The sequence below is a fragment of the Astatotilapia calliptera genome, chromosome 8, assembly GCF_964374335.1.
Source record: "Astatotilapia calliptera chromosome 8, fAstCal68.1, whole genome shotgun sequence".
Lineage (NCBI taxonomy): Eukaryota > Metazoa > Chordata > Actinopteri > Cichliformes > Cichlidae > Astatotilapia > Astatotilapia calliptera.
Genome location: NC_137429.1, coordinates 14576193 through 14590691, shown reverse-complemented (window position 1 = coordinate 14590691; position 14499 = coordinate 14576193). Strand labels below are relative to the sequence as shown.

General features: G+C 39.2%; 1 protein-coding gene across 1 annotated transcript in view; it reads left to right on the top strand.

The window, feature by feature from the left end:
* Positions 1-14499, top strand: part of LOC113019379 (protocadherin-15-like) — a 229357-nt gene that overhangs the window by 87271 nt on the left and 127587 nt on the right. The window contains exons 11-16 of the mRNA XM_080305485.1: positions 295-407; positions 3299-3505; positions 7549-7683; positions 10640-10789; positions 11028-11119; positions 11630-11731. Of these exons, the coding sequence (XP_080161611.1) occupies positions 295-407; positions 3299-3505; positions 7549-7683; positions 10640-10789; positions 11028-11119; positions 11630-11731 (799 nt within the window). The remainder of the gene's footprint in view (positions 1-294; positions 408-3298; positions 3506-7548; positions 7684-10639; positions 10790-11027; positions 11120-11629; positions 11732-14499) is intronic.

Below are 14499 nucleotides of genomic sequence, written 5' to 3'. Positions count from 1 at the left end.
CTGCCTGTGTTGCTGCTCTTTTTACCAGAGCTTGATTTCCCCATTGAACAATGTAGCCTTCATAGGAATCATATATGTACGGGCGGTGTGTACCTGTTGCGAGCTGCGATCTTTAAACTGGGAGCATTATCCAAGTCTCTTGCCTTGGATTCTCCCTCTAGAAACCCATCAAGCAAACATAAAGTGATTCTAACACAAATGTTTCCTCCCCTCTCCCACAGCAGTATATCTTCTGTTAAAAATGCATTTTTGGTTTGCTCTTACTGTTTGTGTTTGTTGTCCTCTCTCTTCCAGGCAAACCAGAGTCCTATGTAGAATATTTCCGCTTAAACAGAACCACAGCAGAACTTCTGCTACTGAAGCCCATCGACAGAGAGCACTACCACAGATTTGATCTGGTGATCAAGGTGAGAAACACTGCAGCAGCAAACAAGGCAGTTTTAATGGGATTTTCTTTTTTCTTGCATGTTTCTTCTACCTCAAAGAAACCCGCCAGTTCACTCTGTAGTGCTTTTTTAATGCCTTTAATCTACAAATATTCATCAAGTTGATCAGCAAATCTCTAAGTCCTAATAAAGACTGTTTATATTAGGTTTATTTATTTCCTGACGATTAAAAGTAGCCTGCCATGAAGACATTTAAATGATAGTCATTTTAAAGCATTCGCTATAGTAGTATGCATATATATATATATATATATATATATATATATATATATATATATATAGGGTGCAACGATACACAAAATTCGATATTTTTTCGATACAAAAAAAATGTTCATGCCTTTTTAATTTGTCATTTATTAAAATTATAAATATATATTTTAACTCAAAAGTTCAGTTTTTAAATTTAATGTTGCTGAAACAACAAAGTAATAAAAATAAATAAATCTATCTGATTGAAGAATCACTCATCTTTGGAAAAGAGTTTATTACAGAGAAATGGCTCTTTCCAAAATAAGAGCTATACTATCCGCTTCTTCTGGGCTATATTCTCAGCAGCATATTAAACATATCAGGTCCCCATAAGGAGAATCATGTGCTAACGGCTGTCTAAATGACTCGGGTAAAGTTTGTAGCATGCGTGCTTGTTGTTTTTGTCTGCTTTCACTTGTCTTTGCACTAGGATGATGTCGGAGTAAATGTGCAGTCATATTCGTTGTGTTCCCACTAGTGCTGTCAGCGTTAATCTCGTTGAAATGACGTTAACGCCACAACACGGCAAATCTCCGTTAACGAGCTACCGCGGATCGCCCCGTGCGTGGGGCTGGACGGCCAACACGTTAACGAGCTAACTGCGCTAACGCACTAGTTCCCACCAATGTAATTGAGCATTGCGTGGCACATCCGACATACTTTTAGTTTTGTCCATGACGCGCTTACCTTCAGGGTCATACGTCACATGAAAACCAAAATAGTTCCAAACGCCACATCTGAATGAGGGTGGGGGAGGTTCAATTTGCCATGTTGCAAGGAGAGCTTAACTTCTGTCTCACTAGCTTGCCCTGCACTCAGTGAATCTGCACTCGACTACTCCGCCTAGGCTGCACTGTCGAGTGCAGATCCACTGAGCGCTCAACACAGACAGCATCGTCAGAAGGAAAGTTGATAAAATAAATTTAAAATTTTGTATTGTTCGATACATATGCGTACCAAACCGAAAGCACTGTATCGAACGGTTCAATATCGATACTAGTATTGTTGCACCCCTAATATACACACACACACACACACACACATATATATATATATATATATATATATATATATATATATATATATATATATATATATGTATATATATATATATATATATATATATATATGTTACGCTACTCTCACATACTTACAGAATTTTACAACTAATAGCTCTTTCAAAAAAATGAATAAATAATGAAAGGAAAGGCAACAGAAGGGAGCAAAGTAACAGAAATACACTGGTTTTTTAATAATCCACCTGAGGTAAACTAAAAGGATTGGTACACATTTATTTGTACAAAACAATTTATTTTGCCGTTTTGAAATGAAAGAAGGACGTTTCATGACTTTAGTACAAACAATAACAGGTAAAGTAGGGTCTTTGGTCAGATACAGTATGTGACCAGCACCTCAGTGGTCACCGCCTCAGATGTTTCTTGTAACATTTAAAATCCTTCTCGAAGGACAACGATCAACTACACTCCATCAAGCCACTCTGAATGAAAGATTTATAAGTGCTGGTTTGGAGTTTGCCAGATGCATTGAAGGATTATTAGAGCATGAGGAAAAAATATGATCCGATGTGCCAAAAACTATTTGGGATGAACTCCAAGAACTCTGCCTGATGAGCACCAAGCACTGGTGTTCATTAAGCTCACTAATGCTATCCCTACAGTGAAGCATGGTTATAGCATCATAATGCTAAAAGAGCGTTTCTCACCATTAGGGACACGGAGACTGCTCAAAATTAAAAAGAATATGAACAAACCAAAACACAGTAACTGTTCATCTTTTAAGAGATCATACTCATGTGGATTTGACACAAGTCTGAATATACTTGAGTGGACTTGAAACCCACAGAATATCTATAGAAAAACCTTGAGATGGCATCCATTCTTTGTGATGAATCATGAAAGGTTTTTCCAAATAAAAGCTCTACTGGCTGCCAATGCACTGGATGAAGGGTTGGAATGCTTTTGCAAAGAAAGATTCTTGTTTTTAAAATGACAATTTCTCAAAAGCATGTTTTCGTTTGCTCATTGTCAGTTCTACATACTTCTAATGTTACGTTGCCAAAATGTAAGCAAACGTAGACAAAAAACGGGTCTCAAATTAGTACGTTAGCCCTGACCTGTAGCTGAACTTTCATTACGGATCCATGTTAGCATTTTTCACTTGTAAAATAGCAGAGAAGCCACACTATACAACTCTACTGGTTACTTAAATAAACTTTAAAAAAAACAAAAGAAAAGAAAAAGAAAAAAAGACTGGAACTCAGAAATAAATCATCAACTCATACTTTTTCAGCAGCACTTAAACCTTTGAACTTGACTTACCAATTTCCTTAGAGAAATCATTTCATAAAATGACAGACTGATTAAACAGAATCACCAGCACAAACAAAAAAAGCACACTTGTTACTATTTTCAGCATGTGGAACTGTAATACATGGGTAGTCGCAGCATCTGTCATATCACTGTGTGTAATTTCGTCAACCACTGTAAAGACATAAAGGCTTAGCAGCGTGATTTATGGCTGGTCAGTTAGAGAAGATTCAAAGCTAAATTGGTTGTTATTACACTTTCCTCTCTCCCCTTTAGGCAGAACAGGACAACGGCCACCCCCTGCCAGCTTTCGCCAGCCTTCAAATCGAAGTTCTGGATGAAAACAACCAGGCACCCTACTTCCTGCAGCCTAGTTACCATGGCTACATCAGTGAGGCATCGCCAGTGGGAACCACCATAGCGACCAGCGCCAGCCTATCTGTACCACTGGCCATAATAGCACTGGATAATGATGTGGAGGAGGTATGATGAACATGTACAGAGCTGTGATTGATTACAAAAACAAAAACTAAATATTGTTGTTACTAATTAATCAAATTCTAACAGAGTGAAGAATGAAAATGTTCTTGTAAAACCAGAACGACGCAGCTGTTTTAAAATGGTTTGGATTTTTTAGTATGTGTAAAAACTCTTACAACATTTTGATCTGTTGAATCTACTTCTTTTATAGCTGGCACTCAATAAGACGCCTGTAGGTATCAGCTCGGTGCTTTCCTTCTATCTTGACCTTCAGAGTTCTGAGTGGTGTTAACAAGGACTGTGCTTCTAACAACAGACACATGACTCACTTATGTTAATGCTCATTGGTGTTGTGATGTTAAAGTTTACTATACTAGATGAAAACAGACCATTAGCCTTTTACTTCCTGTTGTATTAGAGATCATTTACCTCTGTAGGCCTGTCAAGCTCTTTGCTATCCTACTGATTTACTTGTTGTAAATAATACAACTGCTGAAAGGCACATCCTTGATAACAGGCAGACAAAAGGCCTGTTATCTAATTGCCTACTTTTCACACAGGGGATTGAAAATAACAGCTTAAGCTAGCAGATATTTTATTTTATTTTTACAATTTTGTTTTATCAGGTGCTAGCTTACATATTAAGCTAATATTGCTGATTGAAAACACTCTCTGTTCTTCGCTCTATCTCATGTTTTCAGCAACATTGTTAAATAACAAAAAAGAGAGGGAAACTGAGTGACAGGTTAGCCAGACATGATTAGCAGCTTACATAGGACCACAAAAGCACATATTTTAATAACTTACGACTAGAGTTGGATGTCTCGAGACCGGTCTTGGTCTCGAGACCGGTCTTGAGACCACTTTTACGTGGTCTTGGTCTTGTCTTGATCTCGACGGACTTTGGTCTCGGTCTTATCTTGGTCTCGCTGTCTCGGTCTTGCTGTCTCAGATCAACATAGTGGTCGGGAGATTTGGAGTCAACAGTATCCATGACACACAGTGTAACGTTCAATAATGTATCATGCGCAAAAGCTTTAGCTCTAAGAGCCGTGCTTAGAGAGTGCTTTGTAGTGAATCAGAATAGTCGACTCCCATTGAGCGAGAGCCGCAGCTCCTCAATTAATTTCCTTTCGCTGCTCAGCTGTCACACAGCGACACACAGTGGCTCAGCCATGCTCAAATCCCTCCACATTGTGGATTATAATCTTCAGTTTGATGTTACAATTTTATCTATATATAAAGTATAACTGAAACCAGTTACATATTTCCCATTCTTTAGACAGTTTTTGGAGGTGATCGCTGTTTTGTCAGATGACTTTGGGGCCAGTCAGTACCATCATGTCAGCCCTCAAAAGCACACAAAAGTTAGTCTTTTTTGTCCCGGTCTTGGTCTCGGTCTTGGTCTCGCCTCAACTTGGTCTCGGTCTTGGTCTCGTCTCGACTTGGTCTTGGTCTTGGTCTTGTCTTGGTCTCGATACCCTCTGGTCTTGGTCTTGTCTTGGTCTCGATACCCTCTGGTCTTGGTCTTGTCTTGGTCTCGGATTAGGCGGTCTTGACTACAAGTCTACTTACGACTAATACATCTTTTTTCAGACAAAAGGAAAGGTGATTTAAGGGTCTTTGAATATGGGATGGTTGTTGGTACCAAACAGGCTGATCTGTATATTTTAGAAACTGTTAACTGACAATTCCCCACGCTACTATCTCTAGAGTTTACAGAGAATGTTCCAAAAAACAGGAAAAAATCCAGTGAGCAGCAGTTCTCTGAGCAAGTATACTTTGTTGATGCCAGAGATTAGAGGGGAATGGCCGGACTGCTTTAAGTTGATAGAAAAGCAACAAAAAATCAGGTAACCACTCTTTACAACCAAGGTCTGCAGAAGAGCATCTCTTGAACTTGAAGCAGAGGACCACTTCTGTCAGCTAAGAACAGGAAACTAAGGGTACAATTCATATGGGTGAATTCTAATCACCAAAATTGGAAAATGGAAGATTGGAAAAACATTGCCAGGTGTGCTGCAATGTTGAGATTGTAGGATTAGAATTTTGATTAAGCAACATTGTAGCATGTATCCATCCTGCCTTAGATCAGCTGTTCAGGAAAGATATGGGGGTATATAATGATGTGGTGGTATATTTTCATGGCACATCCCACTGTGCATCATTTAAATGCCACAGCCTACCTGAGGATTGTTACAGACCATGTCTAGCCCTTCATGACCCATTGACCAATCTTGTGATGGCTGCTTCCAACAGTTTAACTCGTCATATCAAACAGCTCAACTTGGTGAATGGTTTTTTGAACATGGCAATGAGCTCGCTGTATTCAAATGGCCTTTACAGTCGTCGGATCTCAACCCAGTAGAGCACGAGAGAATGTGAATGATTCTAACATGTCAATATGTACTGAACTCTCAAAGAAATGTTTCCAGCGCAAAGTAGTAAGGAAGTCCTAAAAGAAAAAATAGATTTTGGCACTGTACTAGCAAGTTGTACTAATAAAGTGTTGGTGAGTGTATATTACCTTCAGATGCCTTGCTGCTGGCGGGGCTATGTAGAACATATCGCAAAATCTAGATCTTGACAGGTCTACCAAAGCTATGACTAAACAATCAGGGCATGGGTCTATCTTCTGGTCAGCTGTTAGAAGCACTTTGTATCTCTTTACCTTACTGATATAAAATCCTGCTCTCATGTAAATAAACCAGCTCTTGCCTAGAAACAAAATTAAACCATCATGTAAACAAAGCTAGAAGCATGGTGACAGTATTTAATCATACCATACAGAAATGAGGGATTGGTCTATTCAAGTGTCCATTTTCGCCGCCCTCTTTCAAGCTCTGCCGAATCTCGACTTTGTGCCTTGCTTGCAGTGTGTGAAGTGCCCTATCTAATTTCCCTCTGAATCTGGATAGTAAAACCATTTCCCTCTTAAATTGCCTCTTGGTAATGTAAGATATTTACAGTGCTGCAACATTGTTATCGCCGATGCATTCCCAGGAGCTTAGTTTGTTTAAGATGTAGCATAGGCATTTTGACAAAAACAAGCTTTGGTTCGCTGCTTTCTAAAAGACCCCAACAGCTTGGAATGGGCTTAGAGAGCATAATGTGTGCATTTGTGTGTGTTCCCGGGACTGTGTATGTGTGTGTCAAGTGATATACATTGAGTTATTTTTAATATTGCTAACCCTGGCCTTTCCTCCAGCATTAAGCACCAACAATGATGATTAGTCCTAATTGCTTTTATGTGACATCCATCACTTTTATTTATGTGTGTGCGCATACAAATGCAAGTATCTGTGTGCGCCTGTAACTGTGCTACTGTGTGTACGTGCATGCTTATTTATGACTCAATATCCACACCGGCTACATCGACAGCATTATCAGCTCCCCCCCCACCCCCCACCCCACCCCACCCTACCCTGCTGAGCCAGCCTTATCTGGAATGAGAGCTCCCCTCTCTCTCTCTCCCTCATGCGCACATACACACACAAACAGACACACACACACAGAAGAGATGACTGTGTAGGTAATGTCAGAGGAGGGCTTGGATGAGGATTGCCTCTCCATCACTGAGTATAGCACCCAGACACACACCGATTGAGCCCTCTTCTTAGAAATTGTTATGTCAAGAAAACACAAGGGATGTTTTTCATTCATATTCTTAACCATCTCTTGTCCAAGCACTTCTTTGTTCACAGCTGTTTTGCTTATGAAGCGTGTGGATTCACTGTGTTTTGCCACTGATATATTCAGCTTTGTAATGTTTAAATATAATTATTTCAGAGAAACACAGTTTGAAAGCTGGCTCTTGCCTACTTTTGCCCATCAATTATCATCTTGGCCAGAAACTCTGTGTATTTTTTTTTTTTAACCAATCCAGTGTACCCACTTCACTACAGGTTTGCATGTATAGTAATTAATGTAGATGATAGTGAGACATGAGGGAACGGTATCTGAGTGCAAGCGATCCCCCAGCAGAGGATTTAAGGGTAAAAACAAAAAGTTAAATGTTGTAATGTTGTTATGTCTCTCTTCAACAGACACGGGATCCGCAGCTTCAATTCTCACTGGACAGCTATTCTCATGTTTTCTCTGTATCTGCTACTGGAATCAAAAGATACCTCACTCTGGTGCAGCCTGTCGACAGAGAGACACAAGACTCCTACACATTCACGGTACTCTATGGGCTTGATGTCTGTGTGCACTACACAAAGTGTTTGCATGTGAGGGGAAAAGCGATAGATAAGTGTCTGAATGCATTTGAATAACTCCCCTTCAAAGTCAGATAAAAGCAGGGATCTTGGGAAAAACAAATAAAAAAATCTCACGAAAAGAAGTGAAAAATGGAAATAAAATGACACCAGAGGAATACGCAGAAAAATAAAAATATGCTTGGGTTTCTTAACCTATGCTTGAGCCTGAATTTAAGCCATTTTAGCAGTAAGGCGAGAGAAGCGAGATAAAGTGAGGAGTGGAGAAAATGCAGAGGATGTGAGTACAGGTGAAGCACACACACAAAAAAAGCAGATTAGAAAGAAGAGGGCAGAGGGTTACAGAGAACACAAACAACACACCGACTGTGGAGGGAGGCATATAGAGAGGCCTGAAGTAAGAAAATCATGAGAAGGAGAAGGAAAAGGGCAAACATGGAAGGAATTTCTTCAACCTTCATATGTTTTTAAAAGTTGATTTGATTTTCTGTCCTAACAGTGCTTCTAAAAAATGAGTTTTAAATGACAGTATTAATTATTATACTGTCACTAGTAATTAATGCCTTTGTTGCTTACTGTAGAAATGAATGTAGCAAACAAGACTAATTACAGTGATTACAGTCCTTCTGTGTCCACATCTTTCCCTATTTTTTCTGTCTACCTGGTGCGTTTTCTTCATTTTCCCCTCCTTGTTTTTTTTTAATTTTATTTATCAGTGGAATCTAATCCAGCAGCGTCTTCATTGGTAGGGCGCATGTAAGCTGCCCAATGTCAAGCAGAGTATCAAAATGTATCTCAGTATATGATGTACTGCATTGTTACTTCACACAGCAGCTGTTATCTGACAAGCTCAGGCTGGTAACTCTGGCAGTGTGTGTTTGTGTGTGTGTGTGTGCACGTGTGGGACTGTATGCGGCTCTATGTGTCCTTGAGTGTGTATTCAGCAATTTGGGAGTTAAAGATGGAAAAAGCAGAAGGCCTGGTGTATTGATTTAAAGGCAGAGGTGTACAGTAATCATCATGAAGCCTTGGAGGAGAAATTAAACTCAAGGCAGAGAGAGATATGAGAAATGGTGGGTGATTTTCATTTGAAGGAGTGAATCAGCTTCTTGGCAGATGAGCTTGTGGAGAAGATTGGTATCAGCGAAGAAACTTCTTTCCTGCCGATATTCGCTTTGAATGATTTCTAAAACATGGCTGAAATGCACATTTTCGCTTGAATTTTTCTGCTACTGACTCATTTATGGGCGAGTGGAGGGACATTGGGGGAAAAAAAGATGAAACCAGGCACGGTCATAAACAAAATTTGTCATGGATGTGAAGCGCTTTAATTGACTTTTGAATGCTTTGAACATCTCAGAGCATGAACTAAAGGACAGGGGAGACTAAAAACATGCTTGTGACATTAAAGTTGATTTAAAAACAAACAACATACTTAACGTGATTAATTTTATCTAAGTTAATCGAGCTCCTAAGACTTGAACGACAATCAGTTTTCGACATTTCTCTCATGTCGAGTTGAGCTTTTTTCGTGTTTGTACCTATGAAGCCACAAAAACTGATGTTTTAAAGTGGCAGGGTGCAAAACACAATAATAAAGAACAGGCTCTACTTAGAGGAGCTCAGCAGTTTGCTTTCAGAAAAACATTACTGCTCACTTGATAGTAAGCAAAAGCCAGCCAGCTTCACCTTTATTGTACAGTATCCTTTCAGTCTTCTTTATACGAGGTTGACTAAGCATAACTCTCACTGTTAATGCTATTTCTTATTTATATGCATTTTTAAATAAATGTATGCATTATAAATGGCGATAGTTACCGGGAGTACTCTTGCGTGTAGGTTAAATTAGAGACAGCCAGCACTGATTAAAGAGTTTCCACAGTTTCCATTATTTTCCTTTCTGTACACAGATTTTGTAATTCTTTAATGTCCCTTCTTTTGGTAAATACTGTGAAGCATCTTGTAACTACACTCTCTTTATTGGGTACATCTCTTTGCTTGTTAATGCATATTTCTAATCAGACAGCATCCGAATGGAATAGAATAGAAATGAAAATTGAGTATTTTGCAAACTTCTGTTGAATGCTAAATTTTGAAGCACAGTGTCTACAGCAGAAGAAGACCACTCCAGGTGTCACTCCTTTCAGTTAGGGACACTTAGGGAAACTGAGGCTACAACTCATCCAACTTGGCTTAGGGTATATGGCATAAACAGCATGGATCCATCCTGCCTTGTATCAACGGTTCACGCTGGTGGGGGTGGTGTAGTAGTGTGGGAGATATATATTTTTTCCCCAGCAGAATTTTGGACCCAATAGCACCAACTGAGCGTAGTTTAAACACCTGCGTTTCGTTGCTGATCACGTCCATCCCTCTATGACCACGGTGTACCGATTTTTTAACGTATATTCTGTGTCACAAAGCTCAGATGATTTCAAACTGGTTTCTTGAACATGATAATGAGTTCACTGTGCCCTCCACAGTCACCCGTTTTCAATGCAATAGAGCACCTTTGGGTTGTGGTGGAACCCAAAGATCTGGAGCAACCGTGTGATGCTATCACCTCAATGACCAAAGTCTATGCTTAATATTTCCAACACCTTGGTGATTCTGTGCAATGAATTGTACTTAAGACAAAAAAGGGGGTCCAACTCAGTATTTCAAGATAAAACTAATGAAGTAACGTCATTTAAAAATAACGTTATTATTATTCTTGTTATCAAAAGAATCCTACACCTTAATTTTTTTTAAGAGAAATACAAAGTTAAGGAAACTCAAGATGTCAAGCACAGATTCAGTGCATAGTCCACCCGCCTTCTCATCAGCAGGCCTCTCAAAATCAAGACTGTGTTTTTTTTAAAAGAAGGAACACTTTGGCTCTTTGCTTTGTTAACTGTTTCTTTTTCTGCCTTTGTCTCAGCTTGTAGCATCAGACGGTGTCCAGGAGAGCACTGCAGTTACCGTGGCCATAACAGTGTTGGATGCTAATGACAACACTCCAACCTTTCCTAACGTTTCCTATAATGTGAACCTGTTTATCGACATGATGCCTGGAGAAGCCGTGTTACAGGTACACACTGTCGAACGCATACAGGTTAATAACACATCTAGTCTGTGGCAGCTTTAGCAGCATGATTCGTTAAAGCTTTTCTTGGAGCATGTTGTGAGTGTTTGGACATGAATCACATTTGTGAGTGTGTGTGTGTGTGTGTGTGTGTGTGTGTGTGTGTGTGTGTGTGTGTGTGTGTGTGTGTGTGTGTGTGTGTGCGTGTGTGTATGTGTGTGTGTGTGTATGCGTCTTTTCCTAGCTGTCAGCATTTGACTCCGATGCAGGTCAAAACGGTCTCATCACGTATCGGATTTTGGCTGGTCACCAAGGACACTTTGTCATAGGCAACAGGTAAATTGATGAGTGGCATTGTTTTTGTTTTATTTACTTTTTAGCATTGAGGGAATATGCTTCTTTGCTATTTTGTTGCAATTTTGAAGAGTGAAATCTCTAGCAGTAACCATTAATCGCTCAGCTAAACATAAAGGCTCTAAAAAGGTGAAACCGCTCGCCCGCACCAATCTATGCGGAAATAAAAAAAATTATATAGGCCTAACAATGACAATGAGTCACTTGGGATTTATTGTGGCCTTAAGGTTGCCAGCAAACCAACACAGCATTGCAGTGGATAGAACTCCTGCTTAAGATGTTGCTTGGTATAAGTGCTTTAGACATTGGATCGAGAATACAAATAAATGTAGTAGTTAAATTGTCAGGCTTTTGCAAACTATGCATGTTAGAAATAATAGCATAATGGAAGTTATGTTGGTGATTTTCTTGAATAGCTCAGGTAAAGTTAGAAAATCCACTATGAAAGTGTGATAAGTATTTATAATCAGATAAATGTAACTATTTCCACAGCAGTGGGATCATCACTGTGGCACCAGGCGTGCAGCTAAGTGTTGGGCAGAGCTATGCGTTGACCGTAGAAGCCATGGACAACGGGCCTGAACCCCACCGAAGGTAGGGGTTTCTCACTTTGTGATTCGCCGGGTATTTTCTTTCTGTCTGGTGATGAAACTCAAAAGGTCATCAGATTTCCGGAGCGTCCACACTCATCGTCAGACACGGCACATCTCTGTCTGTCGCTTCCCACTTTGTTACCCCTCTCCTGTCACTCTTTCTGTTCGCCATTTTCAGAGAAGTTGTTTTCATTCTTAGAAATATATATATCTTAAATTATAGTTTTAAATCGGAATAGAGCTGAAAAGGAGTCTGAAACAAGAAAATGGATAGTGTGAGTGTGAGGGGGGGGAAGAAACAATGCAGAATAAAAGGGTGCCTCAAGACACCCTCTTCTTGAGAGCAGAGAGAAAATTATACTGTCTCTGACTCCAAAAAGGAACGATTTTAACAAATACTGACATACGTGGCATCTGAAATACCACAGAGAGAGGTAGAAAGCAAATGTAGTGCACTATGGTCTGTTGCCTTCGAGGGGTACGGACAGACTTGGGAACACGGCTTTTTAAATATTTTCTTCTATCCTGTTTCCTGCTCTGCATCTCTACATCATTAATTGAATCAGTAAGGACCATAACTTTAAGCAAATCACAATTCCCTGCCGTTCTCCAACCAGCTTTATTAAATGGAAAAGGCAGCTGCTCCTAATACATTTTAAACTCTTTGTAAGTATTGATTTGCGTAGCTATAGTCTGGCAGAGATGTGAAATTTTAGTTTCAAGCAGTTACCGTACAATATTTGAGAACAGAAGCAAATCCAACCATTGAACCACTCACCCACTGGAACACACATTGATGTAGCAGCTGCACTCTCGGAGAGTTTGATTTTTTTGAGTGTTTTGTGCCGCTCCATGCTGCAACTTGACGCAAGAAACAAAAGAGACTCACTGGGAGCAAGCCATGAGCTTTTGTGTATAACAGTTAGACTTACGCTTAGACTTTTTGATGTACGTCATCCTTCTTTTTGTGTTCCACTTAGTTTTGTTTTTTTGTTTGTTTTCTTGTCTTGTTGTATATCATCAGATAGAGGAACACCATAAAGAAGACTGCACAAAAGCATCAGAGTAATTGGCATCAATGAAAACAAAAGTCATACTCGCTGATCTACATCACCACACAGCTTTCTGATACTCAATGGGTGTTGTTCTTTGTATTCTGCACTTGGGAATAGCGCAGCAAAAGGACAAATTAACACTGTGTGTCCTTGTAGAAAGGACAAACAAGCCGAGTCCCTGCTTTACAAATGAGAAGCACAGAACAAAAGCAACACTTGGGTGCAAACATGGGGAAACATTTAATCAAGACTCTTTTTTTTTTTTTTTCCTTTACACACCGCTTGAGGAAAAAGAACAGGGCAATACCCAGGTGATTATCACTTGTTAGGCAGGCTGCTATAACAGGAAGTCAGTCTTTTTAAATTGATGTAAGATGAGCAGGTCAGTGGGAGATATATCTGAATTTCTGATTATAAAATACATTTGAGGATGTGATTGAATACTTGGACATTTAATTTGAACTGTCAGTGGGCACAGGTGGAGACTTCTGCTCTCTTTAGAAACCTGACAAAAATGCACCTGTATTCAATCAGCTCCCCTGAGACGTGGTTAAAATGCTGGAAGGTGTAAAATGAACATTTTTGCATATGGTAAGGTCTGTGTATCAGCAGTGTGCAGCATCAGTAGTGTAGTGTCACTCCAAATAAAGTATCTGCACCTAAATTTCATTCAGATATTCCCACAGCTCTGACAGAATAACGCACTGTGCTCATGTACTATTATGTATGCAAACGTATGTGCTGGTGCTTGTGCAAGATTTGAGAATACAGTGCAGCTCAGCTCACTTATGATGTATAAGGTAAGAGCTTCATTAATAAATAAATAATGTATTTTGATAGTTGACATTTTGATTAGAGGTAATATTGTACATGTAGTTTGGGAAATGAACACTCAAATGCAAATATTAAACTTTAGCTTGCGAATTTTTAACTGAAGATTTCAACTGTGACTATGGGAAACCTGCATCTCAGACAGATCAATTGATAAATTTCATATAAATGGCAAAAAATGTATTGTGCCACATGTTTAAATACACACAGTTCTCTCATTTTGTCTCATACTGAAGGTACAGTATCTAATAAACTCTGAAGAAAGACTTCCAAAACAGTTGGAAGGAAGAAATTAACTTTAGCTCGCGTCTTATTAGCCTGACCTGTCACAGACATGTTACATAATTGTAACGCAACCTTTGCTTGGTTTTAGCGTAAAGAAATTATTTAAGAATACATTTCCTAAATTGCAGTTGGCCGTTTTGTGATTTTGGTTGCTATGCATTGGAGAAATTGCGCTGATTGGATGAAGTAACTTAATTTTTACTTAGACAATAAATCATAGAGGTTACTGCCATAACACTTTCACAATGTTAAATTTACCAGACAGAAACATCAGAAATATCCAGACCATATGGGTTACCTCTGGATATCAGACATTGTTGTGCCCTTGTGCTTTGTGTTTTACTATTAACGTCAAACAGTAGTTACATTTCTGATTGCATTTTGGGAAGCTAATGTAAATGTAAATAATGTAAAAAATAAAACGTGCAATGCCTTTCATCTCAAGCTTCCAAAGTTCAGGTACTTTATAAAGCATTAAAGTTTTTTGCATTTTCTGACCTGCTTACTGCCCTCACATTTACTCTGAATCAACCTACCAACTCTAATACATTAATTCAGCAAGACTGATAGTATCTAATGTGTAGAGCAAGAATAATGT